Source organism: Chlamydotis macqueenii, chromosome 11 (assembly GCF_036417535.1).
Source record: "Chlamydotis macqueenii isolate bChlMac1 chromosome 11, bChlMac1.mat, whole genome shotgun sequence".
Classification (NCBI taxonomy): domain Eukaryota; kingdom Metazoa; phylum Chordata; class Aves; order Otidiformes; family Otididae; genus Chlamydotis; species Chlamydotis macqueenii.
In genome coordinates this window covers 7,002,717-7,024,556 of record NC_141566.1, presented here as the reverse complement: position 1 = coordinate 7,024,556, position 21,840 = coordinate 7,002,717, and the positions used below count along the sequence as shown (strand labels likewise).

The following is a 21,840-nucleotide window of genomic DNA, read 5'->3' as shown; positions in this document are numbered from 1 at the left end:
TTGGTTATTTTAGAAAGGGCTTTATCACACTAAGAGTTAACTAATGTATTTTTCTAGCTGGAAATCTTGTGTTCAGTCAATATTGTACAGTTCATATTTATTGCACTCAGACTAGATGAGATCATCAGATGGCCGTGGCTTGTATGTAACAAGTGTTTCCTTCTTATCCTTGTTTAACTGCTGACTTTCATGAGGATATTTACTTTAGGGGACAGTTCATGTATGATCAGAGTCCATGATCACATTTTTGCTCACTGAAGGTCTGGCATTTCGTTCACTGGTCATGGGAAACAGAAGCTGTTCTTTGGGCCTTCGGGGGAGAGGGATGTACCATCAGCTGCAATTAATCTCTGATCAGTTGTTGGAAGATAAATTCTAACCAAGATTTTCCAGTGAGAACACTAAACAAGCCATGAAAATGATCGGTGAGTTAGGGAACGTGTTGGTAAACATGGTGTGGTAAAGAATTAGTTTTATTTGCTGTCACCATGCATGTAAAGCCACTTATTATGCGAGTGGTCACTGTCAAAGCTGCTGAGATCTCCTGTCCCAAGAGCCTTTAGAATAGAGAAGTGCTATTTCTGTGTCTAGGTTTTTGTAAACTACCATAAAACTGATAATCCTTTCTATTTTCCAAAACACTAGGAAAAGGATCTAATTTAGAAACTGTTCCAAGTAAGGTGTCCAATGTAGAAAATACTAGCTGAAATCAGTTGCAAGTACTGTTTGAGCCCACATAAAATCACAGAAGTTGTATTAAAGTTGAACTACATTGACTTAATTTTAATTTTTTTCAGCTTGATGGGGCTTACAGAGATAAGAGAGGAACATCAAAGAGCCGATACGGCTTGTAACAATGCTTGTGATTTGTGAAGTTTTTCTGTTAGAGATTTTATTAGTTAAAGAGCATTAGACTTTATTTTTTTTCTTGTTTAGGCTTAATATGTAGACTTGCTTTATTTAAAAAAACTCACACCTAAAATAAATCAAACTGATGAAAATATATCACTGTAGGGGGTGGGAAAAGCAGATAATGTCTTTCTCTTTCAGGTTGGTTGTGTCCCGTTGTGGATCTTGATGTCCTTTCTGTGTCTCGTTGTGCTCTATTACATTGTATGGTCTGTTCTGTTCTTGCGCTCTGTGGATGTGATTGCTGAGCAAAGGAGGACACACATAACAACGGCTGTCAGCTGGATGGCAGTTGTAGTTCTGCTGCTCACGTTCGAGGTAGGAAAAAGCATAACGAGTTTTAAGTATCTTGTTCTTTTTTCAGTGACTGTTGAATGCTGCTGTGTCTCTTTTTGAACTTACTAAAATGGGGCCGCTGCCCCACCACCCCACCTCCAGCTCTGGGGGGGGGGGGCAGACGGGCGTCTGGGACCCCCTCGTCTGCCCCACAGCGACCTCAAGTACCCTCCCAGCCCCACATCCCACCCCTAGAGAGCTCTAGATAACCCCTAGGACCCCCAATTAACCCCCCCAGCCCCACATTTGACCCTCAAGTGTTCCCCCTGCTCCACATATCCCCCACCCCCCCAACATACCCCCCAAGTACCTCCTAGACCCACATCCCACTCCCAGGGACCCCCAAGTAGCCCCCCAGCACCACATACCCCGCCATGAACCCCCTGAAGCTCCCGCAGGGCGCCCGCGCCGCCCCAGTGCCCCCCCAGTACACACCAGTACCCGCCGTGTGGGCGGAGCCCCGCCTCACAGCGCCCTCCGGCGGCCGAGGCTGGCGGCGCTGCGCCTCCCCGCGCTGGCCCCGCCCCGCCGGGCCAGGCCGAGCCGAGCCGGCCGGGCCGGGGCGCGCCGCGCCGGGCCAGACCAGAACATGGCGAGTTGGCGGCGGGACGGGCGACTGACGGCCCTGCAGCGGCTGGGCTGCGCGGGGCTGGCCGGTGCGCTGAGCCTGAGCCTGACGGCGCCGCTGGAGCTGCTGACGGTGCTGGCGCAGGTGGGCGGCGGGCACTGCCGGGAGGGGCTGCGCGGTGCCGGGCAGCGGCTGTGCCGGGCCGAGGGCCTGCGGGCCCTCTGGAAGGGGAACCTCACCGCCTGCCTGCGCCTCTGGCCCTACAGCGCCCTGCAGCTCGCCGCCGCCCGCCGGTAAGCGAGGGCGGCTCCGGTAGAGAAGAGTCGGGGATGGGGCGGGGAGAGCTGGGGCCGTCGGGGCCCTGCTGTGTCCCTGTCCCGGTTCGCTGGTGGTGTGTCCCCTCCTAACACCCGCGTTTATTTCGTTCACGCAGCGGGTAGCAGCTCTGGGGGTCCGGTGATGTGGCAGCAGCTGCCTAGAAAGCCACAGGGGTTCTTCAGATGGCAAAGGGTCCGTACCTGTTAAATCTCTTCTGCTCAGCCAGGTTCCTTTAGAAACCAAGTTACAGTGTTACCTACAAATGTGACTGCAACATCCGCTCTTTGCAACCAATTTATTTTATTCATTTACACTCTCAAGTATTTATATTGTCTGTATCAATGAAAATAACAACAAAATTATGTTTCAGATCTTTTACCCTATTATGCAGCAGTTGTTACGCAAGTTTGATCAGTTTTGAAGTCGATGTGTGACATTATTTGGTTTAAGATCTTGTTTTCGATACTCACAGATATTAAGTTGATGCATACACGGAAGGGCTGCAGCAGGATCAAGACACAGCAGTGCTGACCAAGCTCTGCCGACCCGCGCCCTTTCCTAGCATTCCCTTTGGCCACCAGGATCTTTCAGCCTTTTAAAGGAGTGTCTGACTGTTCACACACACCAGCGTGTTTTGCTGCTTCCAGGGTTGGGTTTCTCACTTTTTTTTTTTTAATCAAGGTCAGCTGTCTGTGTGGTATGCACTTGACCTTTCCAGCCAGCTGGGCAATGGGTTATTCCAATCTGTGCGCTGTGCTGGGTGGGGAGAAGCCTGAGCCCGGTCGGTGCTGCCTGGCTGTGGCTTTCCCCTGGGCCAGCGCTGCGCAATGTGCCAATATTCATCAGTCATCTGCTGAGCAAGAGTCATCCCCCCAGCTCTGCCTGCGCCTCCCGGGACAGAATAGATGGAGTGACCCTGGAGCCGGGCAGCTTTGTCATGTCCTTCTGCGTGTAATGCACACTGTGGTCAAACAAGGCAGGGGATACTGGCAGTAGGAAGGCAGAAATGGTGATTTAAATATAATTTAAAGATCCCAGGGAAGTCAGTGTGTTGCACCGGTATAAACCAGTTGATTTTGAGCAAAATAACTGCATTGTTTGTTCAGCTTGAAACAGTGTATTGTCTTTGCAAGGCTGTGGTTTGTCTCTATTTTGTGCAGGCTGTTCTTTTGAATTACAAGTGGAAGAAGGCTACCAGGAAGTTAAATAAAAACTGCCTACACATATTTCTTGATACATTATTTGAGGACTTTTAAAATTTATTTTCTGGTGGGAGAATGGGCAAGAAACACAAAAAGAGAGAAATGTTACACAGTAACTTAAGTAAATAGTAATGCCATTGCAGAAGGACTGGGGCTGAGCACAGCCAGCAGCCCCAGGACTGCGCTGGTGGGGAGCTGGCTGGAGAAGGGGGGGGATTTAGCTGAATCTGCACTGCCTCTGTGGTTCCTGTGTACAGACGCTGTCTTTCTGTGGCAATTTTAAATGTTATCTGGGCAGTGTCTAGAGACACTCCACCACCACCCTCCCCATGCATTTGTACACGCACAGGAAAATCAGGCTGTGTTGCTTTAGGGACTGTACAAGACACGTAAAAGTTTACGCCCTCTCGCTTCTGCTTGGCTAGTCCTTCTGCTCTGGGCTCTCTCCAGGGCACGAGACAAGTAGATGCAGGGATCTGTCATGCAGTACAAAATGCACGCTTATGTGAAAAAACATCAACGGAGCAAGCAGGGACTTGTAAATCTTTGAAAAATATTTTGTTCTGGACATGATAACACTGTGTAGTGTAAATCTGCTGTTCAGGCAGTTTAGTTAATGCTTCCAAAATAGAATAATAAGTTTGTTTACCTCCAGCTAAGATTCTCCTCTCAAGTCTTTTTACTTGTTTCTTGCTGCTTCCGTGACACTTCTCTCTGCTGTAGGAGTGCTGTGCATACATAGAAAAAGTCCTGCACATCACAAATGCCTTTAAAACTCTGTGCTTCAGTTTAAAAATTTCAAATTTAGAATTAACTTCCTGAGCGTAATAGTGCCTGTACATGGGTCTTCTCTAGTGAAATATCCCTGTGCACCTTTCTGCCCCAACATGAGCAAAAGAGGAAGGTTCAGTTGTTCTCAGAAGGCCTGTGGTAACATTATCTACATATTTCTTCTTACACAATAACTTTGGCTGGCAAGGCTGGACCAATAGCTCTGACTCATGACTGCTGATCTGATATCTTCTAGCAAATATGTAATTTTCATCCTGTAGGTAGAAATATAAATGAGTATTTGGTGGTCAAAAATTACTTTTAAATTCTCTTGCAAAGTAAATTCTTTGAAAAATTAGTCTCCATATCTTGGAAGATTTTTTCACTGTTGAATTGGTGCTCTGAACCTCCAGCACAGTACCACAACTCAAGCTATGTGAATACTGTGTTCAGTTTTGGGCCCCTCAGTACAAGAAGGACGTTGAATTGCTGGAGCGTGTCTAGAGAAATTGGTGAAGGGTCTGGAGCACAAGCCTTTTGAGGAGTGGCTGAGGGAACTGAGGTTGTGTAGTCTGGAGAAGAGGAAGCTGAGGGACCTCATTGCTCTCTACAACTACCTGCATGGAGGTTGTAGTGAGGTGGGTGTTCGTCTCTTCTCCCAAGTACCTAGTGATAGGATGAGAGGAAATTACCTCAAGTTGCATCAGGGGAGGTTTAAACTGGATATTAGGAAAAATTTCTTTCCTGAAAGAGTGGTCAAGAATTGGAACAGGCTGCCCAGGGAAGTAGTGGAGTCACCATCCCTGGAGGCATTCAGAAAACGCGGAGATATGGCACTTCGGAACATGGTTTAGTAGGCATGGTGGTGTTGGGTTGATGGTTGGACTTGATGATCTTAAAGGTCTTTTCCAACCTTAATAATTCTAGATTTAAAGTTTCAGCTCCTGCTGCTGAAGGAGCTTGTGGGCAGAAGAACAATTACATCAAGAATAATCTGCCTTAATTTTTCATGTGTTTTGTTCATACTGTCATTAATAGTACCTCTTTTATATGTTTACTGTAGACTTGTTATACTTTTCACGGATGAGCTGGGTCATATTTCCCACTGGAGAGCCATCATGGCAGGAAGTCTGGCTGGCATGGTTGCAACCACCGTGACTTACCCCACTGACGTAATTAAAACCCGGCTTATTGTGCAGAACCGACTGGAACCATCTTACCAGGGAATTCTTCATGCTTTTTACAAAATTTATCATCAAGAAGGACTCCTTGCACTCTACCGTGGCATTTCACCAGCTATATTAGGTAAAATAATAATGGGGAAAAAACACCTCATTGCACATTGTTTATTGCAGCTATATAGTGTGTTCATTTGCTCACGTGATTTCAAAAGCAAATAGTAATGTTGTTCTGTAGAAGATATGTAGATTTACAAGGCATGACAACACCGATAACCTCTGCTGCAGCTTTATTGCTTCAAATTGTGACCAAGTGCGTAGCATTTTAGGTATGGTTAAGTGTTCAACAAAATACTCTTTTCCTTCCTTTGTAGATGATCTAGTTGGGCTCGGATGCAAGATTTCCCTTATTTAACTCTTGAAAAAAACCCCATATATATATATGTATACACATACACACCCACACCCCTAGTGTTCCTAATTCCTTTCTAGGTGTGAGAGTGTCTCCTTAGCTGTTCAGTGAAACTAGTATGAGCAATAATGTATAACTGATGTGAAAAGTGGAGGTGAGTGGTGTTCTTTCTTTAGATTAAATTACTTTTTAATTATTTATTTACTCTCCACAGCTTTTAACAATGCCATTTAACTTTGAGTCCACTTTTTCACAGTACAACATTATAAAAAATGCATAATAATAACAACAGCGTATAATCCCACTACAAACTTGATGAGAGCATGAAACAAGCTGAAGAGGACAGAAGTATCCCTCATCAGCTTGACTGAAGAGGTGACTCTGTACAACTGCTAGGGTTGGATGGGACTGGAGAAAATGCTCGTCACAAAAAACAGAACCTGGAGAGAGAGCTGATCTGTCATGAGACTGAAGCAGTTAGTAGTTCTGACAACATGCACCTTTTAATATGTAAATATATGCCCCTATCAGCACATCTAGATGCTACAATATGGGTGTTTGGTGGTAAACCAGTGAGAAAAACATAAAGTTCTTCAAAATATTTATCAAGTTTGAGCAATGTGAGGTGTAAACTGCCAGTGGCTCATTCCATCTTTCTAGGTTATGTGATGAGCAGCTTTGTTTTCTTAGTGTACAGTGTGCTGATATAAACCTGCCTGGTTTGCTTTCTAGGTGCTGTCCCATTTTCTGCGGGCTCATTCTTTGTTTACATCAATCTGGACAAAATCTGGCGAGAACCCATAGTTCATTTCACTCCTCTTCAGAACTTCATAAATGGCTGTGTCGCAGCTGGTGTGGCGCAGACACTTTCCTTCCCCTTTGAGACTGTCAAGAGGAAGATGCAGGTACAGAGCGTTTTTGTTACTCGTACTTTGTTATAGGTGCTTGTTGCGGGAGCTTGGGACAAGACTAGCCAGATGATCATGAGTGCCACTGTGTTTCTCTTACCAGGAGGCTACAGAGACTGTTTTAGGTTGGTTGGATTTTGGTTTGAGGTTTTGGGGGGTTTTTTTTTGGTTTGTTTTTTTTTTTCTCTTGAAGTCTGAAAATTCTTGTTAAAAGTGTGTTGTTATACTTTTAAGGTGAGTTCAAGTGCTGTCACGGGATATATGTATACTCTCAGATTCTGTGTCTTTAGCTTTATTTCCTTTCTTTTTCATAGCAATTCCATCAAATTCTCACAGTTCAGAATTGGCAAACCTTCAGGCAAATACAGGCATTCAGTCCCCTTGGTGGCAGGCAGGATGAATGAGATCCATGTCATTTTCACAGCCTCTGTGTTTGCCATTTTTGCCTGACCTGCTTACTGGCAACCAGAAGAAACTTGCACAGCAGGCATTAAGTCTGAAGGGTCAGAACAATCCTCGTTCTTATTTCTGACTCCTCTGGTTAACAAGTGACTTCCTAGCTGCTGGTGCTGCTGCTTTCCTGGAGCATCAGCAACACAAGAGTTACTCTATCAACTTACTGTATAATTTTATGTTATCATCCTGATCCTTTCCCCTGAAAGTGTAGTAATAATGATCTAAAAAAAACAAACAAAAAAACCAAAACACAAAACAATAACTACCCTACAGCTTTCCTCTCACTGACATAATTCATTTGATTACGTTGACTTTTCTTTAGAATTTCATCAGTAGAGTGACAGGGAGTAGTTGTCATCATCTGGCAGATCTCTGGCTGTGGCATATGAGTTTGTTCTTTCAGCCTAGTTCTTGTGACTGCAGATTTATGGAAAACTTTTGTGGTCTTACAAAAAAAACCAGTCATTTGGTGTAGCAGCATTATGTAGGTCCCCCTCCTCAAGAGGCAGCCTGGTTGGTAAGTCACAAACTAGCAAAAGGTCATTGAAACTGCAAGTTCCCCTCTCTTCCTCCCCAAGTTCCCTTTTTCAGACAGGGCTCAGATCCAGTGGCACAGAAACCTTCATTGCCCTCTCTCCACCTCATAACAGAGGACCTCAGTGGGAGAAGTAATGTCTTTCATTAGACCAGCTCATGTAGCTGATGTGTCCAGAAGTCAACCTTTAAGCTGAGGCCTTTCATCATAATATGTCCCAGGTGAGAAAGAGATTCTGAGCATGAAAACTTGATCATTTTTTCCAACTGTATCAGTGGGCCTAAGAAAAGCAGTTACTCTTTTTCTTTAGATCCTCTTTTTCTTTAGATCCTTAGGCTCACAGCAATACTGTTGCCCTAAATAATAAATAAAAGAAAGGCATTTACTGTGCTGTTTCCCTTTTAATATTTTCTGTTGATACATCACTTACTTGAACGTTCAGTTTTCATAACCAGTTCAAAAGTAACCTTCAGTTGTAACTGATGAGATGTTAAGTTCTGTGCCCAGCTTTGTCTTGACAGGCAAGTAGAGAAGCGTAACAGGCCCATCTTTCATTTTCCTGCCACTAGGCTGTACTCTTTCACCAAAGGGGTGCTTAAAACTTCTGATTGGCACTTCTAGAAATAAGAAGGAAACTGGATTTATTGCCTAAATATGTAGGAAGTGGATATGCTAAAAATACTTCGGATGGAAAAAAAGGCTTAACAACAGGGAAGGGTTTTTTTCCTCATAGATGCATTGTAACGACTGAATAGTCATTTTCCAAGCTTAGAGAACTCCTCCTGTTCAGTGATTTATTCTGAAGGCATGGGAGAACACAAAGGTGCTTCAGAGGAAGTAACTGCCTTGGTGTGAAAGCCCATAATTTGTTTCTCACTGGAAATGACATAAGTCACGGAGGCTTGTCCAGAAAATAGACCTGTTGAAAATCACACCCAAGCTGATACTAAGAGCTCACTGAAACTCATCTAAGGTCATCCAAGAAATTTGTTTTTCACAGTTAGCACCCAGCCTTGCAGGGATCAGCCCTGCTTTGTGCTTACTTGCTGGCCAGTTCAGTTTGCAGGGTGGTGGTCAGAAGAGAGAAATGTCTAAGGCAGCACCAGAAAAGATACCATGCAAAGGGACCTAGAAAGGGGGAGAATAAAGAAGGGGGAAACAGAGCTTCAAGACATTTCAGTGTTCTGTAGAAAACAGGGAAGCAGATACTTCTGATCACAGTTTTTCTCAGACATCATATTCTGATCAGCCTCCATGCAGTGATTCACCTTTCTAGCTGATAAAAAGAGAAAGAGGGGTATACCAAAGCCTTCAGCTACCCCCGGGCCTGGTCCGAGCGCTTTGCAGGGCGTGTAGGGAAATGCTGGCTTTGTTTTAAAGCTACGAACAGTGGTGGTGTGTTTGAGGGGGAACTCAGCTCATTGTGGAGGTCAGTATCAAATCGTCTTCTTTCCCTTCCCTCTGTCCCACTGATCTGGCAGATGGAGGTCGTATATTGCCAAAGAAGATTTTTCCAGTGAAGCTGGTGGTGATGGGGAACCAAGGCCTTGTAAGGCAGTCTCAGGAGCTTCAAAGCTGAGAAACTAGGACACAAGGCTGTCTTCTCTGATTCTGGGATGGAGTTCTAGCCTGAGGCCAGAACATCCAGTTCAGATCTTTACCTGACACGCGAGGCAGTCTTGGAAGAGTTAGCTCCATCCATCTCCTCATGTAGACAACGAGTTAATTGTTTACACAGACTAGAAAATGAATTCTGCTATGGGAGGAAGGATAAGGTGTTATTTTTAATCTCAGTTGTAATAATTTTGTTTCATCCTTTCTCATTTTACACATCTGAATCCTACACTTCTGACGTCAGCAGCTTCTGTCACTGACATCTGTGGGACTAGGAGCTGACTGTCAGTGAACAATTCTTCCTCTGTGTTTTGATGATGATTTATGATGTCAGATTTGCTCTATAACCATGGCATCTTCCCCTTCTGCTATTAAAATTACCTTTATAATGTTTACTTTTTTTTTACAAAGATGCCATGTTTGCTAAATATACTTGAATGTTTTTCTTAAAATAAATGTTAATTAATATGAGTGAGTCTTACTGAATATGTGAGTCCTCTATGTTGTGCTTATCCTAATTTTATTCCTTTGTCTTCCTTTTTTCACTTTGCTCCTGATGGGCATGTTAGAGAATTAAGAGGTACTGTATGCATGTTTCAGCATGGAAATACGGCTTTTGTTGTGCATCTCTAGAAGGGGATTAGTGAAGGAGAGGGTTGTTCAATGGGGTGTTCTATAGCAAATGCTCTCCTGTCTCACTCTGATGCTATATCAGTTTCTGAACAAAAACTTACTGATGTTTATATCTTCTGACTGTTATTCTTGGCTTTCCTTCCTTACCTGACAATACCATGTTCTTTGTTAAATCCAGAATCTAAGTGAATTTCAAGTACTGCACTTTTACCTTGAAGACTTGCATACAAGAACATTTTCTTTTTCTATTTTTTTTTTTTTTACCTTAAGCAGGGAAATACCTGCCTATGAATGAGCCTGGGTCTAAGGGGAGCACTGGTAATAAGTTTCCACTTCCCCATATCATCATTTTGCCTGTGATGACCTTCATAAGTGCATATGGTTCTGAGCTCTGGCATTTCAGTAAGGGAAGATGAATTTAGAGCTGTTATATTCTGTACAGAAGATTATTATTAGAATGACACCAATCCTAGGCTATGTGTAGAACCAAAAATCTACAAACATGCAAACGATCAGCGCAAAGCTAATACCCAAGTTTGGCATTTCACTCTGTGAACATGACCCTCAGAGGTAGGCTCAAGTACCCTAGCTGGCGCTTCTCAGCCTTTGTTCCAAATTTACCTGTGACTTTGGTGGTATTGTGTGGTATTGTCAGGCAAAATGCCAAAAGGATGACCCTAAAGTTTCACAGATACTCCATCAATGGTACAGTTACTCCTCACCTGCTTACGTGGATGAACTTTGCATAGTTTGCAGAAGCTCGGTCCTGTGCCCATATTTTTTCTGGTATAATTTATTTTAATTTCTGTGACTAAAACGTGTCTGAAACTCTCCTTTGTCAGTAAATGCTACTAAGGATAGCTCTACCATCAATCTCTTCAGTATACTGCAGGATTCAGCACATTTTTGGTGTTGACTGCACAGCATCCTCAGTTTGTGAGGACATCTCTCCAGGGAAAGCATTGTTCAGTAGTGATCTTCCTGTGCTAAAATCCAGGCTTTGAATTCCCTCCACTGCCATAAACAAACAGTCTCACTGTTCCTGGGTAGTGTAGACTGTTGCCCCGCATCACCCAAGAAGTGGCCTCTTTTCAGTGACAAAAGCGAATCAGTTTTGGCTGCCTATAAATATGTGATGTGTTTTGGGGTCTTTTGTTGGGGTTTTTTTTATCCGTTGGAACGTAAGATGCTCTGCAAGTGTGAAATGTGTTGTAAATGATGTAAATGCTATGAGTTTCTGGAGAAAACTAAGCAGGCATTGCTTTTGTGAGGTAGCCTCTTTAAAGTAAGGGCAATCTTGTGCCCTACTGGCACATTTGTAGTCCAAAGTCAGTTAAAGGAGCTACTGAAGTCCCTCTTTAAAAGTAGTAGTGTTATTTAAGTATTTATTTTAAAATAGTCCCCTAACTATGTTCCTTGCATAGTAAAAGTCAGTCTAGCAAGAACCCAGTGGCTGCGTTATAAATAAAGCTTTGGAAAAGAAAATGATAAATGTTCATTGGAAAAGCACTTTCTCCCTGCTGAAGTGAGGAGACAGTGCTCCTGCGTTGCTTAAACATGAGTAACTGGAGTGCTCTGTCGTTGGAGATGGTCACTGGTGTTGGCGTGGCGGCCTCTGAAAGCTTTCAAGCTGTGGTGTTCCTGCTGTTTGTAAGATCTGTGTTCCTGTCAGCTGGGAATATGAAAAATATTAGAGTCATGACCCGGTTTAAAAATAAGAAATCTTTTTTGGGTCTTGTGGTTCACACGACATCTCAAAAGCATACGTGCTCTGAGACTTTGTGCAGGGAGACCCTTTAATAGTGAACAGCATGGGAGCCTGGGCCCTGAAGATTTTCAGAGATCTGGCTACCACACAGAGTGGCAACTTCCTTAGTGTGATAGAAAATAAGGAGCAATATTACTACTTTTAGTCCAATTTCCTGTGGAAGTAAGGCTTATATGGTTGTTAGCTGCCTGTCCGTGCCCCTAATAACTTTTGATCCTGCTGTCCAACTTCAAGTGAACTTGAGAGAAGAGTGGAGGTTTCAGAGATATTAACTTCCTTCATGTTTTGTGAAAACAAGTGCACAGAGATGAAACTCCAAAAATATTTCACCTGAGGGTGAAATGCATGCTGCTGTGTGAGTTCTTTTCTTACTTCTCCCTGTGATCTCATGCTCCCCTTCTTGCTGCTGGGGTTCAGGCATAAGCCAAGACCCCATGCCCTGGGTGATACTTGAACTTGGGACCAGCCTGGCTCCTCTGATTGCTAGCAAATAGGTAATAGACGTCAGATTCCGGTTTTGGTAAAGCCCCTTCCTTCTTTCCATCTCTTTTTCCCTATCTTTAAATGCTTTGAGCTGCCAGCATTTTTTATTGTTTTGTTGATGTTGCTATAAAGGTATTATATACCACATTCTCTGAGGCTGTTCCAGAATAGTGCCCTACTGCTTCGGGAAGTACGAGATCCAGTAAATGGTTGAGACGATGCCTGAAAAAAAGCCACTGAGCGTAACATGGGCTTTGCCTTTTGTAACAGCCTAGATTTGTTTTTGTGCATCTGAACAAACTGCAGAAGCATTTCTCTTTGATCCCCAGACATTCACAGGAGAGAATCATGAAGACTGACTGACTGTGAAGTTGCAATACTGAACAGTGCCAGTGGGAAAAACTGGATAAGAGTCAAAAATCGTAAATCAGGAATCAGAAGCAGGACTGGGCTGATCTGACAGTCAGGTCTGCCTTGTGACAGCCTGTGTTGCATCTAGTGGTCTTTAACCCTGTTCACCCAAGGAGCTGTGGTGTGATAAGTATGTAATACGCACTCTGAGGTGGATTACAGCAGTAGCTTAGCACTGCAGCACAGTGGTCTGCCGAAGAAAAACAGGAAAACAAACTCTAGCCATTTGAAATGCAGGAGGCCTAAGGGAGGGCAGAATGCAATTCTCTCCGAATGATTTTCCCAGACACTCAGGTGGCTGCCACGCTCCCAGTCCTGGGTTTGATAGTGCCAGCTGAGTACGGCCTCTTCCAGCCTCCGCAGCTCTGTGATCAGTGTGGTATGAGTGAGAGCCCTTTAATCTGCTTTGGGGCAAAGCAGATGGGTTAACTCAGCCCACCTCTTTAAACTCGGTAAGCTCACCCAGCTGACGGGGCCTGACGCGGGTTAGGGTACGCTGCTGTGCACACACAACTATTACAGCCGTAATTTTCAGCGGGGAGACAGTAATGTCTCCAGAGTGACAGCCGTCACTGTTACCCCTAACACGGTTTTGCGCCACTTATACAGGAGAGCTTTGTATGCATTTGTCTGTGCTTCGAATGACGTGCCTGTGACGTGTAAGGTGATTAATTGACCTTGACAGGCTGGAGAGGTGGGCCAATGCAAACCTCATGAAGTTCAGCCAAGCCAAGTGCAAGGTCCTGCACATGGGTCGGGGCAATCCCAGGCACAGATACAGGCTGGGCAGAGAATGGATTGACAGTAGCCCTGAGGAGCAGGACTTGGGAGTGCTAGTGGACGAGAAGCTCAATGTGAGCTGACAATGCGCGCTTGCAGTCCAGAAAGCCAACTGCATTCTAGGCTGCATCAGAAGAAGCGTGGCCAGCGGGTTGAGGGAGGTGATTCTCCCCCTCTGCTCTGCTCTGGTGAGACCCCACCTGGAGTGCTGCCTTCAGTTCTGGAGCCCCCAACATATGAAGGATGTGGACCTGTTGGAGCGAGTCCAGAGGAGGTCATTAAGGTGATCAGAGGGCTGGAGCACCTCTCCTATGAGGACAGGCTGAAAGAGTTGGGGCTGTTCAGCCTGGAGAAGAGAAGGCTCTGGGGAGACCTTATAGTGGCCTTCCAGTGCCTAAAGGGGACCTACAGGAAAGGGGGAGAAACTCTTCAGCAGGGCCTGTTGTGACAGGACAAGAGATTCTGCAGCAAACAGTGAAGCCTCAGGGTACAACCGGCCTGGCAATAATGTTTTTAAAGCTAAGAAACTTTTGAGCAAGCAGTAAACTGTTTTGCTCACTCGGTGCCATTGATCTCGGAAAGACGAGATGATTTGGCCCCGGTTCAGGTTACAGAGGAAAGGACAGCATGTTCCTCGAGTGCAGGAAGCTGGAGGTCAGCTGCTCTGCTGTGCTGGTCAGGAACCGATTCCCTCTTGATAGCCTCTCACCATTTACGTTCCTGCACACCTAAATACCTTTGGTGGACTTCAGCCAAGGGTGAGTCAGCGTTACCAAAGCACTGACACAGAAAATACATTGACTGCCGACTAAGACTGTCCCCCAGGAGAAGGGATTAGATCAGCCCAAGAGAATGCATGCTTTGCCCCCCGATATTAATACTTACTTACATTTTAATTCATTCTTATTTGAGTGGGATTAAATACACTTTCAAACGTTCAAACTTCACTTTAGTGAAATTTCTGTTGACTGTAGTGGCATTAGCTGAAATAAAAACTCCAATCTTTGTCCTTCAGTTTCCTTTGAACTACAGTTATGCTTGCCTCTTGCATGTGTCCTTATTAGCCCAGGCTGCAAAGACTTCTTATTTTAGCTCCAGATTAAGAGCATGAACTCTTGCGCTGTGTTGTAAAGTGTGTTCCTGTGCTTTTTTTTTTTTTTCCTTAATTGATTAGAAGTGTAGGACACCTGAATCTGTTGAAAATATATGAGTAACAAGCAGTTTTATTATACCTGCCATCAGGGTAGCATACCACCTGTGGCAGCTATTCGCTGTTAGTTGATCTTTCATACTCTGTGCCAACAGTATTGCATACTCAAAAAAAAAAAAAAAAAAAAAAAGGCAAATCTCTGTACCAACAAATTTTATGAACAGGGAAGGTGGAAAAAAGTACATTAATTAAGAGGGAAGTATTTCCAAATAGTTTCAGATACGTGTAAATTCAGATAGTTGCAAACCAAAATGTCCTCAAGTGCAAGTGGGAATTTTCTATCTGCATGCTCTGGGCTCAGGCTCAAGTGGCCTGACCACCACATCTCCCATTTTCCTGAGCCAGCAGCCTCCGCTTGGTCCCCGTGTGCCTACTGTGAGCCTTGGAAAGTCTTTCAGTGGGCACGGTTCCCACTGCAGCTGCGGTGAACAACATCCATCCTTCAGTCCTGAGAGGAAGAGAGGAGGAGTGGGGCTCGGAGAGGTCATTGAAGGGGAAATCTTTATGAGGGTGTGTGAGATTTCTTCCCAAAACAGGACTTGTGTTGTTCTGGCGGTCACTTCATGATGCAGACAGTGGGAGAGATAGTATCTGAAAAGTCTTCAGGTACCAATTAACTTTAACAATTAACTTGAGTTCTGTCAGGATGATTCACCCTTATTTAATATTTTGTTTATATTAAAAAATGTGAGTGCAGGTAGTTGTTTGGGTTGGGTTTTTTTTTTGTTTTTTTTTGTTTTTTTTAAATGCATGTGTCTCTCTTGGGATTGAGATTATTGAAATAGAAAATAGAACAGAGTGCTAACTTTGGGAATGTATCACAATGACTTAGTAGACATGGTGGCCTCTGGATACGAAAATACTGTGAGAGAGCAGATGGAGCCAGTTCTGCATTTGATGTGCTTTAATCATGTAGAGAACTCATCGTCCATCAGAGGTAAAACGATTAGCAACTTAGCCCTGCTACTGCTCTGACTAACAACTTGGCGCTCTGTTAGCAGCGCAGTGAGCTGTTCTGTATCTCCAGCCTTCTGTGGTATGAGACAGCCGTAACGTGGGGAGAAGGAAGCCTTTAAAAATGTTCATAACAAACAGGTTTCCGTGCAGCAGCCGGTAGTGTCAAGGGGTGTCAAAAGAAAGGAATTCAAGCCGCTTTGAGATGCGTGGTGTGAAACGTCTCTGTCATAAACTTGATCCTTTTAGTATGACATTAGCTGTTTGATTTGTATGTCGTAGTAGGTTTCTGCGAAAAAAAAAATGTAGAGAAACTAGTTTGATCTGTTTGTTACTTCCATTTTCTGGCTCTGGTGCCATAGGATGGCTGTGAGGATTGCAGTGTTTCAGACATGCTTAAATGACGCAGAACCACTCAAAACCCACAGCTATTTTTTTTTTTAATTAAAAACAGTGCCAAATGAACTGCCTTCCTATTTTTTTTCTTTTATTAATGCATTTAAACTTTGTTTAGCTGTGTTCCAAAATACTGAAGTTTTAACTACACACTGATACAGTTTTTAGTTTTCATTTTGCAGTAGGTGTTTCTGAGATTCTGTGGACAATTCTTATTTAAATACTGTGTCTGGGGTCCAGTAAAGCAGAAAGATTGGCAAAGCATTCTTCACCCCAGACTGAAAACTTGAAAATGGTTGGAACCATGGTGAATGTTACTATAAATAATCTTTCAGTAAACCTCTGAAGAGGTCAATGTCTGTGGGCAAATTAGAAATCTGGGGGTTTGACTTACCTGTTCCTTTCTAACTGTCTTCTGGATGTGTTCACTGTGTGCAGAATCTTACTGAAACCTGTCGTGCGCTTGTCGCCCGTCTTGGTGTTGTAGGTAGGAGTACTGCAATCAAAACCCTTTGATATGTGCCTTTGCAGTCTATACAGTAATTCTGTTATGGGTCATGCCCTGCCTTCCACAAAGGGACTTAAAAACGAAGGGAATCCCATGTTAACAGCATTCCTGCTTTCCTGAAGTGTTTTAGACACCTGTCCCTCTTCACTGCTTGGCTGCGCATAACTTCCTTTACCAAAAAAAGCTCATGGAAGCTGGCTGACGGTTCAGAAAGCAGACCAGGGTTTTGAATCCAGCTCTCCTATGACTGCTGTTGCATTTTTAAGGATACTTATGTAATTTCAGTGCTCTTCTAAGCGTCCCTGGTGCTGATATCACCATTCTTAGTGGAACTGGTCCCTGAAGTCTCAGTTGCAGCACTCAGCATATTCTACAGTACAGTCATGGGAGTCTTTGTGCAGGAGTTTCTCAAGTACTGCAAATTGAGGCTGGAAAAGTGATTTCTCTCTTTCTCACTGTTGGATTTAGCTATCACTGTTTAAACCCTTACACCCTTAAGCAACAGAGGCAAACAGACAGCTGAGCTTCCCTGCAGCAAATGAGCGTAAGTGAACACGTGTGTGACCCTTGGCTACCAGACTAGCTCCGTTACCTTGAACTACCTGCCAAGGCTGGACTGGCAACACTGTAAAATCACAGCAGTTAAATCCCACAACGCCTGCCTCTCTGAGCCCTAAAACAGGAAATCGTGGGAGCTTGCACCGGAGTTAGGAATTATGGAAACAGCTGTAGCCCCATGGAGTTAGCAAGGCCAATGTACACACAAAGAGGAGGAGCAATTACAACAGTTAAAATATTTTCTCCACCACACATGTGATTCCTCTCTTACAAGTCAGGTACACTGTCGAGAAAGTTCAGAGAGAAGCAAACGCTCCTGTTCTCTCCTCCTTAAAGCGTAAAAGATCATGGATTAAATCCTCAGCCCTACTCTCTTCTGGGGCAGAGGAGCCAGGACATGATAAAGGGGATCCAGAAGATAACAAATCAGGATGTGGTGGAAGCCTATTGCCTTCTTTCTCAGTGCAGACAGCTGCTTTCCTAAACCACCTCCCAAAGCCCTGTCGAAAGGCAACTGTATGGTTTTACCTGTTATCTGCCACCAGAAGTATTTCACATGCATTTTAGTCATGCATTAAAAAAGTAAGAAAAATAATTATGTGATTTTTTTTTCTTTTGTAGATAAAGAAGACTATGCAGTTAGTGGGGGGAGGGATTAGGGTTTTTTAGTTAGGTTCTAAGTTTTAGCAATAGACTTGTCGGTAATGCAAGGGGATGCAACAGCATTAAAACTGTTTGATTAGCAACTTCTCTTATGTACCTGGAGCGTGAGTTTTGACCTGTTTCTGTTTCCAGCATCATCCATGCCAAGTATTTGAAATGCTATAGCTGAGGCATCTAGAAAATGTCATCACCACTTGTTGGTTTATGGGAGGCTTGTCATAGGCTTATCAGCTCTGGGAAGCTGTAGGTTATTCTGTCCAAGGAAGGAAAAAATGCTGCACCACATGGTGTTTCAGATCAATGAGGGGATGACGATATCCATATTTATCAATCAATTAAGTGTACAAGTCCCGTTTTTATCAAACTTCTACCCTGTCGTGATCAGCTTGCACACACGAGTCATCAACCTGTGTCTTGGGGTCCCCACACACCCTGACTGAGAAGTGTTACTTGCTGTGTGTTTGAGTGAAACTCCAATTTGGCAATGCAAAATAAACCCATGACTGCATGTGCACAGATGGACAAGGATGGGATTATTCAAGGTCAGGTTATCCTGTCTGTGCTAACACAGTAGGAGATTAATGAAGGAAGGATTTTGCTGTTAAAAATGACCCACTACACTTCTTCCATGTGAACGGGCACTGTCTGTACTGCAGTTGGAAATGTAGCTGCAGTCCAGCAGGATGCTCCCAAGCTAACTTTAACTGGTCCAGATCAACTGACCGTGTAGCAAAGATTCAGGAGCACAGGCACCAGCTGCTCACCTACAGCCCTTGGTGGGCTTGTGCAGCCTGGGCTGAAGTGGCTGTTCTTCCGTTTCTGCTGCGCTGTTGCTACTCAACCTGTAGTACAGTTTGGCAGCATGGCACCTGGGGCCAGCCCCAAGCTTCTCTCTCGTAGGTGCTCCACTGCCAGTGATGGAAATACCTCTCCCCAGACCTGAGCAGCTGGCAGATGGGGGGATGATGCGTTATGTGGCTCTGGTTTGGATGGTTTGTCTTCACAGGGGTGGGATTTGTTTCTAGTAGTGGCATGGCACAAAAGGAAGTGCTGTGTGAAGTTACTGCTCTCTTTCATACCTGTCAGAGAGTGAATTCCCTCCCTTTTTAGTTTGTATTTCAAGGCAAAGCAGCTGATTCTTTTGGGTTGACAGAAGAACTCAGATCAGTCTGTTGAAACCTGGCATTGTGTTCCTTATGTACCAGAATGGAGAAAATAATTATCTTTAATGACTTTGTTTTTCCTTTGCTTGTTCTAAATCTCCCTGGGTGTCTCTGGAACAGGCCCAGAGTCCTTGGCTTCCCCACTATGGAGCAGTTGATGTCCGTTTTACTGGCATGGCTGACTGTTTCCGGCAAACGGTGAAGAACAAAGGTGTGCGTGGACTTTGGAGTGGACTCACACCCAGTCTGCTCAAGGTGAGGTTTTGCTTTCATCCAAATCAAAGACTATCCTGAAGTAATCAAGACATATTTTTTGACAGCTGGAGTTGTAAAGCTTATGACATACCTCCATACTTATTAGCAACTTATAGATGACAGAGTCCATGACAGGACAGGTATAACCTCGGGCAGCTTCTAAACCAACTCTGGAACTTGGTTTGGCCCTATTTCCCCAAATATAAGCTTTGGCTTCTAAGGTCACTACTGTCAAGTTCATTTGAGCGTCCTCAGAGGAGGGAGTGCTGCTAACACACAAACAAGAGTATGCATGGGGGATTGCAAGTGATCCACTTAGAACAGCTAAACAAGTTCTGCTTCTCAGCTGAGCTCCAGTAATTTGACATGTACTGAGCTGTAAAGAAAATTGTGCTTACAGAAGCCACTTCCCCAGAAATCAAAAGTAGTACTTTCATCCAGCTATTTAATGTATGCCTATTGGTTACTACAACTCTTGCTGAGTTGAAAGCATGAGATAAAACACAGTAGCTTAAACAGAAGGTAATTTAGTTTACATAAATGCATTTTACAGTGCTGCAGTGAGGATTACTTACATGGAGTACTACAGGTCAGCTAATGAGTGGTAATTGAGTGACAATGTGATTGATTGCGATGGCCTGCCTGTGTCTGGTCCTGCCTTGGCTGGTATAAAGCCACGTGGCACCAGAGCTGCTGATTCTGCATGGGGCACAGGAAGAAAATTGTTCAGTTACTCTGCTGTATGTAGAATAAATCCCACATTTCCTACTGGGATTTGCTGAGGTTGCTTAGGATTTGCTTAGGTATTTGACAAGTCTATAGGCTGGCACCAACCTTCTTCCTCACAATACTGTTATAATTAGTTATGTACCAATAATAATACTCCTACTTTTAGCATGCTGCAGGTGCCAGCCTAGTTTGAGGTGAGACTCTGATTTTATATAAATTAGCACAGCTCTATTAACACATCAGATTAGATTTAAAGTCCTAGAAATTTCCTTTTTTAAAACATCAAAGCCAAGAATGCTACCAGAGAGTCTAATATTGCTTTTTTATCTTATGTTGTCTTTTTTTTTTTTTTTTTTTTTTATCAGATTGTCCCATACTTCGGTGTTATGTTTAGCACCTTTGAATTCTGCAAGCGGCTCTGTCTGTACAGAAATGGTTATATCGAGTCCCCGTTAAATTACAAGCTAACTCCTGGCGTGGACCAGAGTTTACAGCCACAAGAACTGAGAGAATTAAAGCGCCTCCGAAGGGAAAACTTTGAGCCAAGGAAATCAGGTCTTGAAAACTGACATCAGAGTGTCTATTGCAGATATTCACGCTGCCTTTCTTAAGGAACTTTGCAATGAAGACATGCTGAACTACAGGTACCAGCATCTCAGGTTTTAGTACTGAGACACCAGGGCGAGGAATTAATAAAACTTGTGTGTCATTTGCTGGATGGATATAGACAACATGAATAGGAAGCATATACTGAAGAGGAGAGTTTGAAAACACTATGCTGTTGGAACTTCAAATTTCATTATTCTAGGTGTTCTTCAATACTGAATAGCCATTTTGAGATAAAACCACTTGTGGAAAGGCAAGAGAACTGAATGAGAGTATAGATTGTATCTTCAAAAATACTAAGAAAATTCAAATGGATTTTTTAAAAGTAATCTGAGATACTGAGTCAGCCAAAAATGATAAGTAGACTAGAATACATACAACATGCAAGAATTTCTACTGAAATCTCCTTTTTTTTTTTTTTTTTAGTGATACTGTGGACATGGCATTCTGCAGAGGCAGAGTTAGTCTCAGTTCAGTCACACTCCAGAATCCACTCTTCAATTTTTGAGACTTACTTGAGAATAATGGTTTTGTATGAATGTTCAGCGTAAAGGTGAAAATATGCTGCTGTAACTTTGCTTTTGCTAAGAGAGAATTGCAACGTACAGAGTGGACTGTAATACACTGGAACGACAATCTTGCAAACTTAAGTGCGTACTAGAAAATCTTCCCTCCTTTCTCCTGTGTTATTACTGCATGTATGTAAATTATTTCAGGCTTTGAAAAATAGTTTTTCTGAAGTTCTCCCAACTGAAATATCTCCTGAAAAGTGCAGTTCTTTGAATGTGTTAGATATTTCACAGCCTCAAGCCTTGTTGTGTTGTTTTGGTATTCTTAAAGCTCTATTTTTATACTAAACTACCTTTAGTAGGCCTACTGTGCTGCTCAGAACTTGCCAGCAGAATAGCACTGTGCACGCAACCTGTGATTTTTTCCACTTTAACTGCTGTGATCCAGGTGCCACAGATAGTTTCTGTAGATAGGAACCTCTCTGCAAGACCACTGGGTTATTGCCAGTGCCAGTGCAATTGAGAGGCCTCTGACCAGCCTGGGGGGCGTTTGGATAATAAAAGATGATCTCGGTGTTTTACCTGAGGACCTATGGTATTGCTCTGGTTCCTTTTTAGAAGTACAGCCGTGGAACAGCCCCATTCTAGTGCCTTCTGACAGAAAACCTTAAGCCCCACGTCTGTGTGGGAAGGCAGCTCTGCCCTCTGCAGCACGTCCCGCCAGCCCCAGACTGCGGCAGCTCGGTAAGGCATCTGCGCCCCAGCTCTGCTCCTGCCCTAGCTGCAGCAGCCTGGGCTCAGCACGGCATTTGCCTGCTGCTCTACACAGCTTTGTGTGTGTGGTTTTGCACCATTTATGTCCCTGCTGGGTGGAAAGAAGTAAATCTCAGACACTGCTTGGTTAGGCCAGGTCACAGCAGGGGGACGCAATGGCAGATCGATGTGGGAACAGTCTGTGACTATGGAGAGAGATTTGCAGAGAGATTTGGGATAATTTGGGCCTGCCC

General features: G+C 43.9%; 1 protein-coding gene and 1 long non-coding RNA gene across 3 annotated transcripts; one reads left to right on the top strand and one right to left on the bottom strand.

The window, feature by feature from the left end:
- Window positions 1-979: 979 nt before the first annotated feature.
- LOC147599376 (uncharacterized) lies at window positions 980-1,801 on the bottom strand. Its single transcript, XR_015259700.1, has 2 exons — window positions 1,681-1,801; window positions 980-1,212 (listed from the first exon to the last, which is right to left on the bottom strand). It is a non-coding gene; the product is annotated as an uncharacterized LOC147599376 (long non-coding RNA).
- On the top strand, window positions 1,763-21,419 carry SLC25A43 (solute carrier family 25 member 43). 2 transcript variants are annotated; one of them, XR_015259699.1, is made up of 6 exons: window positions 1,763-2,106; window positions 5,168-5,409; window positions 6,427-6,599; window positions 18,855-18,989; window positions 20,084-20,362; window positions 20,751-21,419. XR_015259699.1 is itself a non-coding variant. In XM_010126168.2 (5 exons), exons 1-5 carry the CDS (start codon window positions 1,835-1,837, stop codon window positions 20,285-20,287), a joined length of 1,026 nt encoding a protein of 341 aa, XP_010124470.2. In that variant the 5' UTR covers window positions 1,763-1,834; the 3' UTR covers window positions 20,288-21,419. The 2 variants fall into 2 exon arrangements, 1 of the variants encoding a protein (XP_010124470.2); XM_010126168.2 differs by having other exon boundaries at window positions 20,084-21,419.
- Window positions 21,420-21,840: the final 421 nt, after the last annotated feature.

Bases quoted from the DNA above. Each gene is read 5' to 3' on its own strand.
- SLC25A43 (XM_010126168.2), top strand. From the start codon at position 1,835: ATGGCGAGTTGGCGGCGGGACGGGCGACTGACGGCCCTGCAGCGGCTG. The intron at 2,107-5,167 runs GTAAGCGAGGGC...TGTTTACTGTAG, and splicing joins CAGCTCGCCGCCGCCCGCCG to ACTTGTTATACTTTTCACGG. The intron at 5,410-6,426 runs GTAAAATAATAA...TTTGCTTTCTAG, and splicing joins CATTTCACCAGCTATATTAG to GTGCTGTCCCATTTTCTGCG.